General features: G+C 29.4%; 4 protein-coding genes and 1 pseudogene across 5 annotated transcripts; all 5 read left to right on the forward strand.

Moving 5' to 3' along the window:
* Positions 1 to 394: 394 nt before the first annotated feature.
* LOC107627974 (uncharacterized) lies at positions 395 to 1,814 on the forward strand (annotated as a pseudogene). The gene is made up of 2 exons (XR_015905290.1): positions 395 to 592; positions 871 to 1,814. The product of XR_015905290.1 is annotated as an uncharacterized LOC107627974 (transcript).
* Positions 1,815 to 2,790: 976 nt separating this feature from the next.
* Positions 2,791 to 4,615, forward strand: LOC107626222 (uncharacterized). Its single transcript, XM_088505401.1, has 3 exons — positions 2,791 to 3,056; positions 3,597 to 3,763; positions 3,910 to 4,615. Exons 1-3 carry the CDS (start codon positions 2,791 to 2,793, stop codon positions 4,581 to 4,583), a joined length of 1,107 nt encoding a protein of 368 aa, XP_088361527.1. The 3' UTR covers positions 4,584 to 4,615.
* A 1,851-nt stretch (positions 4,616 to 6,466) lies between these two features.
* LOC107627975 (uncharacterized) lies at positions 6,467 to 7,551 on the forward strand. Its single transcript, XM_016330780.1, has 2 exons — positions 6,467 to 6,488; positions 6,890 to 7,551. The coding sequence occupies exons 1-2, from the start codon at positions 6,467 to 6,469 to the stop codon at positions 7,549 to 7,551; spliced, it is 684 nt and encodes a 227-aa protein (XP_016186266.1).
* Positions 7,552 to 9,430: 1,879 nt separating this feature from the next.
* Positions 9,431 to 12,258, forward strand: LOC107628587 (MATH domain and coiled-coil domain-containing protein At3g58370-like). The gene is made up of 4 exons (XM_016331215.3): positions 9,431 to 9,593; positions 10,602 to 10,728; positions 10,850 to 11,007; positions 11,283 to 12,258. Exons 1-4 carry the CDS (start codon positions 9,431 to 9,433, stop codon positions 12,005 to 12,007), a joined length of 1,173 nt encoding a protein of 390 aa, XP_016186701.2. The 3' UTR covers positions 12,008 to 12,258.
* A 4,863-nt stretch (positions 12,259 to 17,121) lies between these two features.
* LOC148575450 (uncharacterized) lies at positions 17,122 to 19,714 on the forward strand. The gene is made up of 2 exons (XM_088506240.1): positions 17,122 to 17,248; positions 19,083 to 19,714. Exons 1-2 carry the CDS (start codon positions 17,122 to 17,124, stop codon positions 19,712 to 19,714), a joined length of 759 nt encoding a protein of 252 aa, XP_088362366.1.
* Positions 19,715 to 21,795: the final 2,081 nt, after the last annotated feature.

Below are 21,795 nucleotides of genomic sequence, written 5' to 3' on the forward strand. Positions count from 1 at the left end.
TTTAAAAATTATGAGAGGTCCTATTTGTTTTTAAAAATTTTTAAAAATTTGGGGTACACAAACAAATCGGACAATCCGATTTGTACACCCTAAATTAAATCATCCCATATTTTAGAAAAATATCATAGTAGATCACAATTTAAAAAAAATACCATTGTTAATCCAATATTAAAAATAAAAATGTGAAGAAATGGAGGATCAAGGAGAGGTTGAAACAACTATCACCTCAAAGTACACATGGACCATCAAGAACTTTTCTAAATTGAAGTGCGACACGCTCTATTCCGAGACCTTCTTCGCTGGCAAGCATCCATGGTACTTGCTTGCAACCAACTCCTATATATGTATTTTGCCATTATTCACTAATAGGCATTCTCTTTGGTACATTGTTTTATTTATGTTTTATATATATATGCTTTGGATTTGATTTTTAGGCGGATTTGTATACATCCAGAAGGGAATAAGGTAAACTGCTTGCCAATCTATTTGACTGTTGGTGATAATGCTAATTTTACTGCTGGTTGGAGCAAAACTGCTAACATTAAGATGTCTCTAATTAATCAGCTCTATTCTGATGACACCATAACACATGGTACTTCTGACACTACTATTTCGATTTCTGCATTCTCCTTATAGTGAAGTTTACATATGTAAAGCTTTTAATGGAGTCTCATCGCTATCATTTGTCTTATTGATGAAAACTTTTATTTTCTAGCAATCTCATGCATGTCATAATGTTGTTTTTTTTTGGATGATTTTTGACAATTTTTCATAGATGAATGATATGTTAGGAAGGATTCAGTAGATGGAGCATTTTTCACTCAATTCTCTTGTTCTTATTTTAATTCCAATCTATTCTGCTTTTGCTAGTGGCTGTGCGTACCTACGAGCACAACAGCACAGGCGTTGTTGCTGCCTATGGTTTCCCATCCTTTGTGTCTTTACCTGAATTTCGTGACCCTAGTGAAGGGTTTCTTGTGAAGGACACATGCATAATTGTTGCCGAGGTTTCTGTCGAGAATTCAGGACATGAAGATACTAATGTTGATCACTTGCCCAAGAAAATGTACTCATCAACATGTGATGAGTTGATCAATTTCAAGGGTCTATGCCAAATAGAAAAAGACCATGTTAATCTGTTGGAGGAAGCATGTTTGAAGCATCCTTCCATTATTGAAAGCCATCGAAAGAGAAAACGGAGTCAGAAGTTCACAGAATGGTCAATCACAACTCTAGGGAAAGTGTTGCATTTTCTAAAGACTAAAAAAGTGAAGGACATGAATGATGATGCATGTAAGGAGCTTCAAGATTTGTGGGAGGAGCTTGAGATGGTTAAGTTTGATGATTTGAGTTGCTGAAGCCCCATGTTGAATCTGCGTTGAGTATGAAAAATTACGCGGAGAGATTGATGAAGGTGAAAAGGCTGAAGGGTAGTGTAGTTGCTCTAGAGGTTAAGAGGAGGAACCTGAAAGAACTGATGATTTTAGCAGAGACAGATCTTGAAAGAGCAAGAAAGGAATTGGCAATAGCTGAAAAAGGGTTTGTAAAGAGAGAATTGGATGATGAACTAGGGTGCGGAATACCCTAATTAAGATGACTGCCAAATTAGACTTCTATTTTGGTTTGCTGGCTGAGATTATATTAGAATCTATTTATATTTTTTGGTAATATTTATTGGTGTACTTATGGAAATAGAGGCCATAGCTCCTTAGATTTCTATTCTTTTTCTTTTTATTTGTCAAAGTGCTACTTTATAACTGTGTGTAGCTGAACAAAACTGCAAATCTCAAGTTAAGTCTACTTAATCAGTTGAATGCCAACAAGAACATATCTAGGGATGGCAATATGTACTCTATCCGTGGGTACCCAACCCGATCCCACCCGGTCGGGTAGGGTTGCCAATTCGATCCGCAGCTAGTAGGGTAGGATGCGGGTAGGATTTTCGTGCGGGTCGGGTAGGGTGCGGGTTGAACCTCAACCCTACCCGACCAACCCGCACTCTATATATGTATATGTTATATACTTATATAAAAATATATTTTAAGTGAATATTGAACTAAAGACTTCTCACTAAATACAAAAGATCCTTAGTCATTAAAAGAAGATCATTAATTGATAATTTAATAAACTTTTTTTACATAAAAGTCAGTTCTATTTTAAATTATCATCAAGTTATATAATAACGTTGCATTTTTTTGGGTTTAGGGTTTAGGGTTGAGATATTCTCAACCTGCGGGTAGGGTTGGATACCTGCGCGGTAGGGTTAGGGTTGAGATATTCTCAACCCGCGGGTAGGGTAGGATTGAGTTTATATAAAAATCTCAACTCGCGGGTAGAGTTAGGGTTAACTCCAAACCCTACCTTACCCTACCCGTTACCACCCTAAACATATCTTACATTTCATATTACTCTGTCAATATATAGTTGATTGGATAAAGTAAAATTTTGATTTAACTCTTAAAATTTTTCAATATTGATTAAGTATATCATAAAAAAATATTTTAATATTATTTAATATAAAAATAATCTTTTTATGTTTTTATATATTTAATATATAAAAAATATTAAAATATTTTTTTATTGTATGTTTAACTAATGTTCTAAGACATACCATAACAAAATCCTTCGTAAAAAAAATTGTTTTATAAGAATAATAGGAATATATTTCAAAACAAATTTTTCAATATGGGCACTAATTTTTATCAGAAAATCAGAGGAAAAATTGTCACTAACGGTGGCTAATTTTAGCCTGGTTGGCCACGTGTCTCACATGCACTGAGATGATGGAAGATGAGACTCACTTTGACTCGCCTAACCTTTTCAATCTTCATTTCAGAATTCAAAAGACACGCACATTGTTGGTCAAGCTTGAGCTTTCTGAAGCAGAACCCAGCAAGGTGCAGAAGAAGAGAAAGGAGAATGGAAAAGGAGCAACAACAAGTAAAGGTTTTAACTTTAACAACTGCCAACTTCACTTGGACCATTAACAACTTCTCTAGTCAGGTTACCTTCAAATTCATCTACTCCGACACCTTCTTCGTTGGCCCCTATTCCTGGTATGCACCTACAAGGATAGCTTTTTCTTCTAAGCATTTCTGATTATTTCAAAATATTGCTTTTAACTTTTAATTTCATTTGATTTTGTTTCTAATGTTTTGGATTTGTCACCTTGACTCCACAAAGTTGAAAACTTTAACTGCTTACAATATAATATAGGAAAAATATTAGGAGCCAATGGAATATTTATACAATGTGTACAATGAAAATTTAGGGAGTATTAAAGATATAATCATTAGTTTTACCTTTTTCCATCGGAGGTTGATAGAATGAGTGGTATCATGACATGGTATTAGAATGCTAGATTCGAAAGGTTAAGAGTTCGATCTTTGGTGAACTCCAAAATCAGTTTAAGCTTTTGGGAAGATGTTTATTATCGCTAGTACTCGGATGGTTATTCTAAATAGTATGAGAGATGTTCATTTTGTAACTCAATAGCCTATTGTACACATTGTACAAATAGTCCATTATCTCCCTAGTAGTATCCATTAATATATGAGTGATTTTGCATGTGTACTTAATTATATAAATTCTGTTAGGCAGATAGCTATACAACGAAGTATCCCCTACATTTATTTACGAGGCTTATTGGTAGATCGATTGTATGCTGCCGACATTGATAATAATGTTCCTGTTGGACGGAGATCTCTTAACTTCAAGCTCTCTTTAGTTGATCAGCTTCAAGCCAAATCCATGATAATAAATGGTATCATTATATTCTTTGATGGATATACTATATTCATTACATCTGTGATTTATATATTATTATTCCTTTGTCCTTTGATGAATCATATAGCAGCATTTTTTCTTATCAAAAACTTTATTTTGACATATGATTTGTGATTTTACCAGAGAGTGAGAATATCAATATTCATCAGCTCAAAACAGGAGTTGCTGTTGTTTCCTTGAGAGTACTTTCAGGCATGGTTTCTGATCCCAAAAACGGGTTTCTTGTAAACGACACGTGCATTGTTGTTGCTGAGGTTTCTGTCAATGATTTAGGACTTGATCATGTGAAGTCCACAGATTTATTTTTGGATTTCAGGGGATTATGCAAAATGGAGAAAGACTATGTTCAACTACTTGAGAAATCATGTTCAAAGTACCCTTCTCTTATTGAAAGCCATAAAAAGAGAAAAAGGAGCCAAAGGTTCAATGAACTTTCATTCACAACATTAGGGAAACTATTGCATTTTCTAAAGACTAAGAAAGTGAAGGACATGAAGAGTGATGATGCTTGTAAGGAGTTACAAGATTTATGGGATGAAGCGGAGATTAGATTTGATGATTTGAGTTGGTTGGAGCCACATGTTAAATCTGCTTTGAACTATTTTGAGAATGCAGCCAAGGTGGGAAAGCTTAAGGCTAATGTGGTTGATTTAGAAGAAAAAGCTAAGACCCTGAAAGCAGAGGCAATTGCTATAGATGCTGTTCTTGAAACAACAAAGGAAGAATTGGCAAAGGCTAAAGAAGGTTTTGTAGCAAGAGATTTGGATGATCAATTAGGATATGGAATAATTTCCTAAACCTTTATTTAGATTAAGATTATATATAAATATCTTTTTGTATTCTGCTTACTCTAGATCTCTATTATTCTGTAAAATCCTAAACACTAATATTTCTTGGACTTTATAATAATTCTATTATCTAGTACCTGTTTAGTCTGCGTACTAACCGTCGTTTGACCCATCATTTTTTTGGGATATCATTTTTTTGGGATAATCAGACTCAATCCGTTAATCTGACGTCGTTTGACCCATCATTTTTTTGAGATAATCAGACTCAATCCGTTAATCCGAAATTTAAATAGATTTAATTTTAGAGGCAAAATTCATCCATATAAAAATTAAAAAATGGACAAACAAGCTGGTGCGATGGATTTAGTTCATTTTAACTGCCATAAGAATTAGTTTTAATGGAATACCCAAACTATAATACAATTAAGATGATATAAATTATGGACTTTTTTTTTTTGGCGTACTATATATCTTGGTTGAAAAGGAAATGTGAACATTGCTATTTCTTGTACGGATGTCTTTCAAGCTTATGATAACGATCTATTGAATTCATTAAACTATTCAATTGATAGTTTCGTCGTTGACAAATACAATTCAGATCGAAGTGTCAAAAAAATACAAATTGAATTTATCAATATTAATAAGAGCAAAAAGATTATAAAAAATAATAGACGTTTTTATTAGGTTTGACAGTTATATAGTAGTAAACTACCACTTTTCATGTACTATTAATATCCTGTCAATTTTGAATTACGAGAAACAGAAAGCTTTCCCCGAGAATCTCACTAGTGTGATGGGAAAAACGTTCATCTTATCTCTCTCAATAATGCATTGATGATGATGAAGATCTCAGTGTTGAACTACGAAGAAATTACTCTACTTAGTTATTGCCTTATTGGCCATTTCTATTGATTACAAATTTTCAATTTATGATAAAACAAAAAGGTCATTTCTTCATATACTCATGCATGATGCATGTGTCCCTTTTTTTATTCCCAAATAATAATCAGACTTGGTCATATTCTCAGTAAATTAATTAATTAAGAATATAAATCTTAATAGTAAAATTAAATTAAATTAATTAAATTTTCAACGAAGTAAATTAAATGAGATGCAATGACAATCATAATTTAAAAAAAAAAAAACTATAAATAATATTAAACTATTCTTCCATCTTAGTCCATGGCAACAAAAACAAAGTCTTACGACCCATAAATTTAGCCCAACAAAATACATAAATTCAATTACCATTTTAGTTTTTATTATCTTATTTTATCTTTATATTATCTTCTTATTTTATCTTATCTTTATTTTTTATCTTTCATAAACAATACTCTATATATATTTAGTTTTACCTTCATAATTCAATTAATCAACAATCAATAAAAATTTCTTCAATCTTTTCTTTTCTTTTCCTATTCTTTCACTCACATATATAAATAAGATTATAACTGGGGCCCTTACTTCTCAACATAACGAAATGGAGGTTCAAAATAATGCAACGGTGGTAACAACTGTGAAGTTCACATGGACCATCAACAACTACTATAAACTGATCAGCATTGAGAAGCGCTACTCTCAAACATTCTTCGTTGGTCTTCATCCTTGGTACGGTGCTTGCAATATTGAATTAACTCCTACATACCTTAATTTGCGGTTGCTTTAATTTTTTTGAATTATGTTTAGGAGGATAGTTATATCTCCAGAATTTGATGACAACAACGTAAAAAAGGAGAAGTATGAGGACGATTTATTTGAGCTCGAAGAAGAAGAATGTGAAGATTTGTCAATTTATTTTGCTGCTCTGGATTCTGCTAATCTTCCTGATGACTGGTTCCCGATTCCAACATTCAAGCTTTAAGTTGTCCTTAATTAATCAGTATGATAACAAAATGACAAGAACAATAACAAATGGTAAGTTGGTTACCAACAATTTTTTTTTTATTTTATCTTGAAAAAGTATAGGAGGATAATACTTTTTTTTTCTAAACAACTTAAACAATAAGTTAAAAAGAAATTAATTTTAATTTTAAAATTTAAATTTTGAATTAATTAAGTTTATTCATGCTTAATGGATTTGGATGTAGCTCATTGTTCATAATCTCCATTGTTGCGGAATTGTTTTAGGAGTTATCTTATATTTAAATTAACACTAATCAATTCCTTATTTTCATAGTAAAATTATTAACCCCCTATTATTTCCGAAAATTATTAACCATTCATCCTGCTTTCATCTCTTCATATAACTATTTATATAGTGTATTAATATTATGAAGGCCATGTTTAATGGGAAGTGTGTTTTGTCAATTTTCCAGATGATTTCGCCGTTCACTTAGACGAAAGCAATGCTATAATTGGTAGTTCATCGTTTTTGGATATTGACCAATTTCTTGACTCCGAAAATGGGTTTCTTGTAAACGACACATGCATCATTGTTGCCGAAGTTTATCTCAATGACAATAATGCTTCATTTGATAGTAAGTTAGTAAGTTTCAAGGGATTATGCAAAATGGAGAAAGACTATGTTAAACTACTAGAGAAATCATGTTCAAAGTACCCTTCTCTTGTTGAAAGCCATAGAAAGAGAAAAAGGAGCCAAAGGTTCAATCAACTTTCATTCACAACATTAGGGAAACTCTTGCATTTCCTAAAGACTAAGAAAGTGAAGGACATGAAGAGTGATAATGCTTGTAAGGAGTTACAAGATTTATGGGAAGAAGCTGAGATTAGATTTGATGATTTGAGTTGGTTGGAGCCACATGTTAAATCTGCTTTGAGCTATTTTGAGAATGCAGTCAAGGTGAAAAAGCTTAAGGCTAATGTGGTTGATTTAGAAGAAAAAGCCATGACCCTGAAAGCAAAGGTAATTGCTATAGATGCTGGTCTTAAAACAACAAAGAAAGAATTGGCAAAGGCTGAAGAAGGTTTTGTAGCAAGAGATTTGGATGATCGATTAGGATATGGAATAATACCCTGAACCCTAATTAATTTAAGATTATATATAAATATATTTTTGTATTCTGCTTACTAGCTAGATCTTTATTATTATGTATAATCCGCGGATCTGAACTCCATTTAAGGGCCTGCCGCTGGCCAATGAGTTGCTGCATGCACAAGGCGGAATTCGAACCTTGGACACTTGCTTAAGCGGACGAGTGAGCTGACCACTCGACCAACCCAAATTGATTTACTTGTATGCGTTATTATGATTAGGGGTGTGCATGGCCCGGCCCGGCCCGAAGACTCGGCCCGGTCCCGAACATTTTAGGGGCTAATTGATGTGATTTCATCGGGTCTAGGGCCGGGTATGGGTCTCAAAATTAGACCCGGTCATTATTTTGGGTCGGGTCCGGGCCATAGCTCGGGTCACCCGAAATCGGCCCGGTAGCCCGGTCATGATACACAATTAATATTTTGTGTTATTAGTGATGGATGATGGCTATTATTATGTGAAATTTAAGTATTGTAAACCTTAATATTTTGTGTTATTAGTCATTATATATAAGACTATAAGTTAATGTTTTGTGTTTAAAATGCATAAGATTTTAGACTAATGCATAATCTTGTGTGTTTTTGTATTGATTTAAATATTTGGTGTTATTAGGCAATATTAGTATTGATTATGGTTATACTTTAATTTTAGAGAAGAGTTAGTTCTTATTATATTTTTTCTAAGTGAATTTTACCATGTCAAATAATGGTTGGAGTCTTGGAAATTTAGATATTTTTACATGCTAACTTACAAGAAGGTATCAAGGTAATATAATGTTAACGGCCCGGTTTTCACCCGGTTTTTACCCGGTATAATCGTGGCCCGAAAGTGTATAGGTTTCGTCGGGTCTAGGGTCGGGTTCGGGTCTAACAAATAGGTCCGGTATATATTTCGGATCGGGTCTGTGTCACATCAAACCCGGTTTCACCCGACCCATGCACACCCCTAATTATGATCACTAATTTTTGTACTTTTTTTTTCTTATTACATCATAATTAATTAAGAATTTTTTTTTTCCTTCAACTTTGCTTTTTCAAATAACTTTGTAAGCATTTTGTAGTGATGATGAAAATAAACAAGTCCATTGTATAGATGTAGATTATTAAACTAAGTTTAATTTTGACACTATTGTACTATCATTTTAAATAATGAGTGACTACTTTTTTTTTATTTATAAGAGTCCAAATAATTCTAGAGATAGATAGAACTATACATAAACTAAAAATAACAAAAATCTTTTCCAATTTAAAAATAAAAAATTCTTAAAAAAAATTGAGAATCTTTTTTTATAGATCGATTCAAAGGTGTACCCTAAAAAAATGAAAGTAGATACTATTTTTGTTGATATGATTAAAAAAATAGAAAGCTCCTTATAAGAAAAAAAAAAGTAAGTGAGGGGTAGTAAAGTATCATAATATATAAGATTTTTATATTTTGTATTCCTTTTATATAAAATCAATTGAGATTAAAAAATGGATAATATTTTAAAAATACAATACACAATGACTAATTTTGATCATTATATTCTAGTAAATAAAAATATTATATATATATATATTTTTTTTTTTTTTGTTATGAAAACTATAATCCTAATCAATGAATTATAATTCAAATGACATATAATTTTTTAATATTTATCTAAGAAATTATGGGTTTAAATCTTCTTATTTTTTTTTTTTTAAAAAAAAAAACCACAACCCTAGCACCAGACAGAAATTAAAAAGTGAAGCCCATGGCATAATTTCTTTCTCACTTAAAAGTTTTGGGTTTCAACTTCCAACCTCACTTTTAATTCTTAAAAAAAAATAAGTGAAAAAGTCAAAAAAACAGAGCTTTGAGGGGTAAAACCGTAACCGAATTAAAAATGATAGCAAAAGAATACGTGGAAACTCATCAAAGGATTCTGCAAAGCGAGGGATTAAAAACTAAAAACCAGAGCTTTGAGGATTACATAGAGGGAAACGAAAACACAGCTTTCAACAAGAGAATTTACTATTTACCACTTACCAAGTTTTCATCTTTCTCAGGTAAAACTCTTTCTCTCAATCAACCTATCATCTTATGTTATCTTATTATTCTATAACGTCTGTATCATACACATTTCACCAATGGTTAATGATTTAGGGCTAAATTTTTATTTTTGTTATTTTTTATTTTTTTTCATTCTTATCGGTGAGACCCGTCAGATTTTTTTATCATTCTTATTGAATATATAGAAAGAATGTGAGTTTATTATATATATTTGTTAGCTTAGAATTCTCAATTCTTCAAACACATTTGCATGTTTTTGTCTCTGGCTGTATAATCTTCAGCAATTGGATTATGAAAATACATTTGGTCTTAACTTTCCAATCTCTTGTCAGTTTTAACTATGAGAAAATTAGTTGGGGTGAAATTTTAACAAGATGCTGGTGCTGGGTGCTAAAATTTGGTGTTGAAGAGTCTCTCTGAATACTCTCGGGGTTAAGACAGAAGATCTTTGATCTATAACTAGTTAGCCATTACTCATGTTGTTTGAAAATAAATGTCGTTTTCATTCTTTTGATGCACTGGAAAATCAATGTATTTTAACACAAAATATATAGATAGTTGTCTCATAACCATAGTACATAGTAAGTAAAGAAGTACTTGCATAGTTGCATGCATGTTTGATGTTTGTTTCTAGAAACATTCACAACCACTAAGTTTCATTGATAATGTTTTGAAATTATGTTAAACACAAACAGTGTTATGCGGTGAGTTGAAGAAATGGGGCTAAAAAATTTATATATGGAAGTAGAATGAGTGATATACCTTAACATTGTAATTTTTAGTGTTTTTTAAAACTATGGGAGGTACGATTTGTGTTTAAAAAATTTAAAAAATTTGGGATACACAAACAAATCGGACGGTTCGATTTCTATACTTCTTAAAAATTGGACAATCCGATTTGTACTCCCTAAATTAAATCATCCCATATTTTAGAAAAATATCAAAGTAATCACAATTCAGAAAAATACCATTGTTAATCCAATATTAAAAATAAAAATGTGAAGAAATGGAGGATCAAGGAGAGGTTGAAACAACTATCACCTCAAAGTACACATGGATCATCAAGAACTTTTCTAAATTGAAGTGCGACAAGCTCTACTCCGAGACCTTCTTCACTGGCAAGCATCCATGGTACTTGCTTGCAACCAACTCCTATATATGTATTTTGCCATTATTCACTAATAGGCATTCTCTTTGGTACATTGTTTTATTTATGTTATATATATATACATGCTTTGAATTTGATTTTTAGGCGGATTCGTATACATCCAGAAGGGAATAAAGTAAACTGCTTGTCAATCTATTTGTCTGTTGGTGATAATGCTAATTTTCCTGCTGGTTGGAGCAAAACTGCTAACATTAAGATGTCTCTAATTAATCAGCTCTATTCTGATGACACCATAACACATGGTACTTCTGAATTACTATTTCGATTTCTGCATTCTCCTTACAGTGAAGTTTACATATGTAAAGCTTTTAATGGAGTCTCATCGCTATCATTTGTCTTATTGATGAAAACTTTTATTTTCTAGCAATCTCATGCATGTCATAATGCTGTTTTTTGGATGATTTTTGACGATTTTTCATAGATGAATGATCATGTTATGAAGGATTCAGTAGATGGAGCATTTTTCACTCAATTCTCTTGTTCTTATTTTAATTCCAATCTATTCTGCTTTTGCTAGTGGCTGTGCATACCTACAAGCACAACAGCACAGGAGTTGTTGCTGCCTATGGTTTCCCATCCTTTGTGTCTTTACCTGAATTTCGTGACCCTAGTGAAGGGTTTCTTGTGAAGGACACATGCATAATTGTTGCTGAGGTTTCTGTCGAGAATTCAGGACATGAAGATACTAATGTTGATCACTTGCCCAAGGAAATGTACTCACCAACATCAACATGTGATGAGTTGATCAATTTCAAGGGTCTATGCCAAATAGAAAAAGACCATGTTAATCTGTTGGAGGAAGCATGTTTGAAGCATCCTTCCATTATTGAAAGCCATCGAAAGAGAAAACGGAGTCAGAAGTTCACAGAATGGTCAATCACAACTCTAGGGAAAGTGTTGCATTTTCTAAAGACTAAAAAAGTGAAGGACATGAATGATGATGCATGTAAGGAGCTTCAAGATTTGTGGGAGGAGCTTGAGATGGTTAAGTTTGATGATTTGAGTTGGCTGAAGCCCCATGTTGAATCTGCGTTGAGTATGAAAAATTATGCGGAGAGATTGACGAAGGTGAAAAGGCTGAAGGGTAGTGTAGTTGCTCTAGAGGTTAAGAGGAGGAACCTGAAAGAACTGATGATTTTAGCAGAGACAGATCTTGAAAGAGCAAGAAAGGAATTGGCAATAGCTGAAAAGGGGTTTGTAAAGAGAGAATTGGATGATGAACTAGGATGTGGAATATCCTAATTAAGATGACTGCCAAATTAGACTTCTATTTTAGTTTGCTGGCTGAGATTATGTTAGAATCTATTCATATTTTATGGTAATATTTATTGGTGTACTTCAAACATTACACATGCCATATGGAAATAGAGGCCATAACTCCTTAGATTTCTATTCTTTTTCTTTTTATTTGTCAAAGTGCTACTTTATAACTCTGTGTAGCTGAACAAAACTGCAAATCTCAAGTTGAGTCTGCTTAATCAGTTGAATGCCAACAAGAACATATCTTACATTTCATATTACTCTGTCAATATATAGTTGATTGGATAAAGTAAAATTTCGATTTAACTCTTAAAATCTTTCAATATCATCATTTTAAATGAGTTAATTGATTTTAAAAAATTCTACTAAGTCAAATAATTTTACCATTTAAATTATGTTACAATTTTATGTTTTACATGTTTAATTTATTCTTTCAATTTTAGTAATTCTTTTTCCTACCTGTTGGACAACTATACTTATATAAAAGTAAGAAAAGCAAATTTAGGCCATATAAACTATACATAGTTATTAGTTAAGATTAAAAGTTTTTAGAAATTTGTTAGATGGATTGAACAACTTTTAATTTTAGGTATCACAATACAACACATTCATACAACACTAAAAAGTTCCTTTTCAATACTTGGCACATTTGTCAAAATTTGAACTTAAGTACAGCATATTAAGAAGCATATGAATTATCACTGAAGCTTTAGCTTACTTCATGGGCCTAGAAAAAGTCCAAAATTTATTTTTTTTTTTGACATCATTATGGAAAGTAATAATGTTGAGGTCATACAAAATCTCAAAAAAAAAAAAAGAACTCAAAGCAATTATTTTAGTATCTTTATTGTTGACTGTTTGCATCTAGTATTAATATCTAGTTCTAGTACAGTAAAATTTTTATATATTAAGAGAAATAGTAAAAGAGTAGCTCATAAATTGGCAAATATATCTCTTACCAATTCAAATATAGTATGAATGAAAGATGTACCACTAACACATATATAACCTAGCACGTTTGGATAGCCTAGATCCTTTCATGAATAAATTGCTACCAATTTACCCGTCAAAAAAAACTACATAATAAACACACAAACTCTTCTATCTCATCTCTTCACTTATTTCTAGCTATTATCATTATCATCAGGTTCACCTTCTTTCTATTATTACTCTTTCTTTCTCTCATTCATTCCTTTTTCATTGCCTTATTGTGATGTTACTATGGCAAAATTAAATAATTAATTAAAATAGATAGTAGCATATATGGTCTTTCTCATTATGAAAGAATACTCCCAAAAAAATAGTTCTATATATGTGTATGTGTATGTGTATGTGTGAATTGAATTCTCACAAGTAATTACAGCTTAATACTACTTTCTATTATATAAGATTTATTTATTTATTGTTTTTGTTTTTTTAAAAGGTGAGAGCCGTGGCGGCCATGGCAGCACAAAAAGAAATGGGGAGGAATTTCAGTTTCAAAGACAACCTTATAATGTGCTTCAAACCTTACAACAACATTAACAACCACAACAACAACAATAATAATAATATTAAGAAGGAAAGAGATGATGATCCCATGGTGAAAGATAAGTTATCAGATTCTATGTCCAAATTGAAAGGTTAATTTCTTCTACTACAAGACCTTAGTAGAGTTTGAGTATTTTTATCGATTTAATTTCTATTAAAAGATTTGAATATTTGCGTTAGATTGTGAAAAATAAAAAATAAAAAAATACGCCATGGGTTAATACTTTAATTTGTTTACTACTATGGTAGGGGACTTTTTTTTTTTTACCAAAGATAGAAGACTCGAACCGGAGACTATGTCATTTGAACTATAACTCATTGGCACATGTATAATGTATTTGTAATTGAATTTTTATTTAATATTTTTAATATTATCAATTAGAATATAAGTAGTTGCCAATATTCCTAAGACAGGGATATAAAAAAGCTTCAACTAACCTTATCACAATTTCGGAACAAAAGTAGCATTGCTGTTTGTTAAGTCAATTTTAAAATTTTAATTTTTTTTTTTCATTCTGATTCATTTATTTAGTTTTTCTCCATTCTAAATTTAATATCACTTTCAGTATCAGACACAGGGAAGAATTTTTCTCAAGGAAGAATAATTGAAACAAATCTTTCTACAACTGTGAAGTATACATGGACCATTTGGAACTTCTCTGCATTGGAATGTTACCAAAAATACTCAGACACATTTTTTACAGGGAATCATCCATGGTATATATATATAAATACGAGTGACAATATAAAATATTTTATACAGTTGTATAATCATTACTATTTTTTGGATAAACATTTACGCAAATATGAGTTATGTGTATTTGCAATTTAATAATTATGTATTTTTTTTTATTTAATTTTAGGCGAATTAGTCTGTATCCACAAGGATTTCGGCCGAACTATTTGTCAATTTATTTGACTACTGGTGATAATTCTTTTTTACCGGCTGGTAGTTGGAATAAAACCGTTAATTTCAAGTTGACTCTGAAAAATTTGTTCTTCACTGATAAAGACATAACACGAGGTATTTTTCTCTCTACTCTCTCAATTCAGTTTATTTATAATGGAGTTTAGTTACTGTTATTTCATTTGGTTTATTGATTGACATTTAATTGATTGTTTGCCTTGTATTTTTTTTTTAATTTTATAAAAAAATTAGCACTATAATTAAATATTCTGCATTATTATTAGTTGTATGAATTTGATTATTATCACAAAATTTCAATTTATTAGTATATGATTTTGGCAGGTACTAAATATGAATATGGCAGTGCAAAATATCCTGGCTATGGTTTCTCATCGTTTATAACTTTAACCGAGTTTCTTGATCCTAACAACGGGTTTCTTGTGAACGATTCTTGTTCTATCGAGGCTGAAGTTTGTGTTGTGAATGATGGTCATCAACATCATCCTAATGATAATCGCATAGTGCCTTTGGTTACAAGAAATAACGACAACAACAACTTAGTGGATTTCAAGGGTTTATGCAAAGTGAAAAAAGATTTTGTTCCACTACTGGAGGAAGCGTGTTCTAAGCATCCTGAACTTGTTGAAGGTCAGAAAAAGAGAAATCAGAGTGAAAAATTTACTGAAAATTCGTTCATGACTTTGGGAAGAGTTCTTCATTTTCTAAAGAGTCATAAAGATGTAAAGGACTGTACTGATGATTGTGTTAAGGAGTTTCAGAATTTGTGGAAGGAACTTGAGTCTTCTGGATTTGATGATCTGACTTGGTTGGAAAATGATGTTAAAAACTATACGGTGAAAAAGTTAAACGAAAATGTGGATCTTCAAGGAGAAAAAGGAGAATTGTTGAAAGTAGATTAAGACTTTGTTATTATTATTTAGTAGAGAATAAATTCTGATATATTTTAGTAGATTACATCCTAATGTCAGAATTAAATCTCTCTTTGCAAACAATTTTAGTAGATTATATTATATTAGGGCAATTAGGGATTGGTTTAATTTAAGTATGATTAGTGTGTTTGCCTTAATTTAAGTATGTTTGGCTTTATTTAAATGTTATGGGTCTTTTGTATTTACTTTAATATTTAATATTGCTTTTTCAAAAAGATTTGGAACATTAATAATGTTTAACCCATCAATTTTTTTTTTTATTTGAAACAAGAATACTTATTTTTTATATTTTATTATTAATAGTATTAAAAGCATCAGAACGTGTCTTATATTGTTGATCAAATTTAATAAAGTTAGTCTAATATAATAAAAATTAGTTATGACTAATATTATTCAAAGTCGTATATATTGTTTAATTTGATTAAATTTGGTTCATAAAAAATTTTGAATGTGAAGCAATATATATATAATCCAACTATTTCTAAACAGCTTAAACCGCTCCAAGTAACTATACTTAAATTTATTTTCTTCTCTTACAAGTCACCGCATATTCTATTTACAAACCATATGCATCTTTAATAATTAGGAATAGGATGATATATGAATTACCTAATTAAGATGGTAAATTAGACTTTGGTTATTGCTTATTAGTCAGGTTCTTAAATTTTGTCACGATGCATGTCATGGATGCTGCGAATCTAATGACTTCTTGATGGGATATTCTTCTTTTTAAAATATAAGGTTAAAAGGTTGTATATTACTAGTTAATTTTTTGCATTATAAATTATGATACTTCACAGTTGAAAAGTTATGTTATTTTTTTTTTTAAAGAAAGAGCTCAACATAACAAAACTGAACATACTTAAATCTAAGAAAACAAGCAAAATTCTGAAACAAAAGTATTCGAGCACTGTCCTTGATTAATATAGCGTCTTCAACTCCTACCTATTATCATGTTATGTGAAAAGATTATTATAATTTATTTATTTATTTATTTTTGCAATTAGAGTTTAAAAAATTTGTCACGTAAAAACAACACACACATTAAAAGATATATTTGATTCTCCTCTTTAGTAGCATTAAAAGATATATATATATATATATATATATATACACTATTGAGTCTATGATATGAAAACTAAAAAGTCGCTCATTTGTTAGTTGTTAGTTGTTACTATTAATATTATTACCTAGTCTTATAAAAAATCGCTCATTTGTTAGTTGTTAGCAGGAACTTAAATTTTCGAAAAATATAAAAAAAGAAATTTAATAAATGAAAGCAATATTTTTTAATTTATTTTAATTTATTTAGCACCTATAAATAGAGAATATATTGTATCATTAGATACATAGTACCTACATAATAATAAACACACAAACTCTTTCGTCTGATCTCTTCTCTTATTTCTAACTATTATCATTATCAGGTTCACCTAATCACCTTTCTATCATTCTTCTTTCTCTCTTTTTTTTTTTCATTCCTTTTACATTGAATTATTATGATGTTACTATGACGAAATTAAATAATTAATTAAAATATAGTAGCATGTATGGTTTTTCTCATAATGAAATAATACTCCCAAAAAATGGTTCTATATATGTGTCTATGTGAATTCTCAGTAGTTACAGCTTGATACTATATTCTATTATTTAAAATTTATTTATTAGTTATTATTTTTTTTTAAAAAGAGGTGGACACCGAGGCGGTCATGGAAGCAGAAAATACTCAAAATAAAACGGAGAGGAAATTGATCAGTTTTATTAAAGGCCTTACAACGTGGTTCAGACCTTACAACAAGGAAAGAGATGGTGATGCCATGCTGAAAAATAAAAAGGGTAAAATATATTTTTTATTTTTAATTTTGTTTAATTTTATTTTTAATATTTTTATTTATTTAATTTTATTTTTAATATATTTTTATTCGTGTCAAAATTATTTTTAAAAAATTTTAATTTTGTCATTAACATTTTATATAAAATTAATGTCCAAAGTTAATTTTAAAACATTAAAAATAAAACTAAATGAAACTAAATATTAAAAATATTTTAAAAAATAACAAACTTCAAAAACAAAAAACTTACTTTATTCAAATAAAAAGACTGCCGTGGTTTAATTTGTTTACTACTATGGCAGGGGGCTTTTAATTTTTTAATTTTTTGGTATATTGTAGGATTCGATTTATTTTAATCTACTTTAATGTTTTTTTTTTTTGGGCGACTAATCTACTTTAATGTTTGATATTTTACTATTATTTATTTCATCCCCTTGTTTCACATATATGGGATTGAGTTGGTTTTTTACGATTACAAAAAGTATTCATTTTTGTTATTAAAATAATTTGGGTCAAACGTATATGGATTTTTGCATTGTCAGTTATTATCTTAAAATTTGAGAAATTATTGCACATGTATTTATAAATTATAATTACTGATTCTTAAATTTTTATTTAATATTTTAATATTATCAATTAAAATATAAGTAGTGCGAATATTCCTATGACAAATATATAAAATAGCTTCAACTAACCTTGTCACTATTTCGGAATAATAAAAGTAGCATTGCTGTTTGCCAAGTCAAATTTAAAATTTTAATGTATTTTTTTTTCCATTCTGATTCGTTTATTTATTTTTTGATTGATGGATTGATTCATTCATTTATTTTAATGTTTAATATAAATAGAAAAGAGATCGATAAGACTTAAATGATGTTAATTAAAATTAAAGTAAGATAGTTTTGGACCATGGAATCATTCACCTAATTATCTCCTGTATATCTTATTAGTACAAGCCTTTCCTTCTCTTTTTTGTAATAATAATTCTACTTTAATATCAGGGAAGAAATTTATTCAAGAAGGAAGAGTTGAAACAAAAATCTCTACAACTGTGAAGTACACATGGATCCTTTGGAACTTCTCTAAATTGAACGGCGAACCCAAATACTCAGATACATTTTTTACAGGGGACCATCCATGGTATATATATAAATATATATAATTACATATTATATATACCTGCAGTTTAATAAATTCATCTATACCCTAATTATATATTATTTTTTTTATTTGATTTTAGGCGGATTCTTCTGTATCCACATGGAGTTGAAAAGAACTACTTATCAATTTATTTGAGCTGTGGTGATAGTTCTTTTTTACCGACGGGTTGTTGGAGTAAAATCGCTAAATACAAGTTGACTCTAAAAAATTACTATTACTGTGGCAAAGATAAAACACTAGGTACTTTTTTCTCTACTCTCTCAATTTAGAAAAAAAAAAGTATACATGTAACTTATTTATAGGTAAAAATTCAGGTGCAGTTAACTTATTGATAAATAAAAATTTAGTTAAATCAGTTAAATCATTTTATGCACGTATGAAATTGACTGTCATTTCATTTGGTTTATTGATTGACGTTTAATTGATTATTTGGTTTGTATTTCTATTTTTTTTTGTTTTTAAATTTATAAAAAAAGAAATAAAAAACAAAAATTTTAAACTAAATTATTTTTCTTTTTATTCACAAATTATACAAACAGAAGTTAATAAAAATAAAAACTCAAATCTAACATGCCTTATTTCTTAAGAATCACAAGCATACATGAGTGCCAGAATTAAATATTTTGTATTATTATTAGTTTTATGAATTTGATTGTTATCACTCAATTTCAATTTAGTATATGATTTTGTAGAAGGTGAATATGAGTTCAGCAGTGGAAAACATCGTAGCTCTGGTTACTCATCCTTTATAACTTTAACTGAGTTTCATGATCGTAACAAAGGATTTCTTGTGAACGATACTTATACTATCGTGGCTGAAGTTTGTGTTGAGAATGATGGTCATCGACATCCCAATGATAATCACATAATGTCTTTGGTTACAGGAAATAACAACGACGAATTAATGGATTTCAAGGGTTTATGTAGAGTACGAAAAGATTTTGTTCAACTATTGGAGGAAGCGTGTTCTAAACATCCTGAACTTGTTAGAGGAGTGAAAAGAAAAAATTGGAGTGAAAATTTTACTGAAAGATGGTTTATGACTTTGGGAAGAGTTCTACATTTTTTAAAGAGCCATAAAGATATAAAGGACATGGATGATGATACTTATGAGGAGCTTCAGGATTTGTGGGAGCAACTTAACTCTTTTGGATTTGATGATTTGATTTGGTTGGAAGATGATGTTAAAAAATATATGGCAAAAAAAATGAGGAAAAATGTGGATCTTGAAGGAGAAAAAGGAGAATTTTTAAAAGTGGAACTAAGGCTTTGTCATTTAGTGAACTCTGGCCAATATGGTTTGGTTTAGTGTTAATATTTTCGCTCTAGTGACTTACTAGAATATTCCGTCAAAGCATGAAGAGCACCTTTTATTGACAAGGTGTTTGACCTGAAAATTACAATAGACTCTTTCTTAATTAAATTTGGAGTTCAAAGTGACTGTGATTAAAGGATTTGACTTCAACCTCCTCAAACTTGGTTGCACCTATTGTAAAGTGATTTAATTAACTTAGCTCTTAGGCTCTTTGTTTCTCTTTTTCTTTTTTTTTTAAGCACAAAAAAGAAAATTAAGTGTGATTAGTGTGTTTGGCTTAATTTCTTTGAACTTTATTAATATGTTTGACTTTATTTAAATGTTATGGTTATTTCGTATTTACTTTAATATTTAATATTGTCATTTTAAAAATGTTTAGAGATATTATTCAGTCTAAAATTATTCAAATTTTTTTATTTTTTATTTTATTTATTTGGAGATAATATGAAAACTTAGTAGTTTAGGTTACTCATCGTTTATAACTTCAACTGTTTCATGATCTAACAAATATAATTAAAGAATTTTTTTGTGACCGATTCTTCTGCTATGGTGGCTGAAATTTGTGTTGACTGTTGACAATGATGGTTATCAATATCATCCTAATGATAATACTCGAACTCGCAACCTCTTAATTGAGTATGGGGAGACTATACTATTTGAGGTATAACTCATTGACGAATTTCAAAAATTTATGCAAATTGAATAATGTTTTATTAATAGAGATTTGCATGAATGATGAACTAGCTAGAACACACGGCAGAATCTGAATTCATCTTAATTAATAGAGCGTATTCAACTCCTACCTAGCGGGTATGTCTAAAACGAGCACAACCATTATGTGCTTATTGAATGCGTCACATTTATATCGACCATTAGATTTGATTAGATGAAAATCAAAGGCTAATATGAAAGAAGAGCATTGATGGACTCTAATAAATACAGAATATTTTAGTACATAAATAAATATTTTAAATGACAATACTTTAATATACAATACTTTAAATGATAACAGAATCTTTTATTCTTAAATAATTAAATATAAAAATAAATACAAAAATATGAGTATTCTTTATTCAATAAGATTAATTATTATGCAAAAAATTTTTATGATATTAAAAAATCATATTAAAATAAAATTTTAAACTGTAACATAAAAATATAAAATAATTAAAATTTTATTTTATATTACTTAACAAATAATTAGATTATTATATTCAAAATTTATTAATTAATTAATTTTGTTAAAAATATTATTATATAAAATAATTTTTTATCAAAATATATCAAAAATATATTTTATTTAAATTATTATATATAATACATAAAAATATTAACATTTTTTATTTTTTTCAATTTTTTTTAGGAAAACGAAATGAAAATAATATAATTCTAAATACATGCCTATTATATTATATATTTACTTATATTAGTAAGGCCTAAACTAATCAAACTTACATAATTAAAAATATAAAATATATAAATATAAAAAATAAATATTTTTTATTTATTAAAATTAACATTTAAAGTTTCATATATATAATATTTAAAATTATATATTTATAATAAGATCATTTTTTATTTTTATTATTTTCAAGTATTTTTTATTGTTTTAGTTAAATTTTTTATTCTCTAATTCGACCAAATTTATATATATAGGTAAATTCTACTCAACACTCTCTAAAACAACATGTAAACTAGCCTCTATAACGTGACACATTTTAATTAGATGTTTAATTTTAATTTGAGTTAATTTAACTCAATGAGAGTTCACATCTTAACTAAAGTAGGACCATTTTATAATTAAATATTTTTTAAGATGGATAATTATATAATTTTTGTAAATATTAAAAAATAAATTTATATTCTTTTACCAAATCATTATTACTTAAATTCGTTCCACCCTTCTATTGAAAAACACATTCTCTGTTGATTGAAGTATATTTTCTCCCTTCTACTGTTCCTTCATCACTCAAAGCGTGTTGAAGGAACATACACTGTAACTCGAAGCAGGACGGAGAGTAAAGATGCAAGTATCCTTTAAATATCTAATGCAACGGATCTTGTGTACGATCCAA

Source organism: Arachis ipaensis, chromosome B2 (assembly GCF_059453495.1).
Source record: "Arachis ipaensis isolate K30076 ecotype BB chromosome B2, ASM5945349v1, whole genome shotgun sequence".
Lineage (NCBI taxonomy): Eukaryota > Viridiplantae > Streptophyta > Magnoliopsida > Fabales > Fabaceae > Arachis > Arachis ipaensis.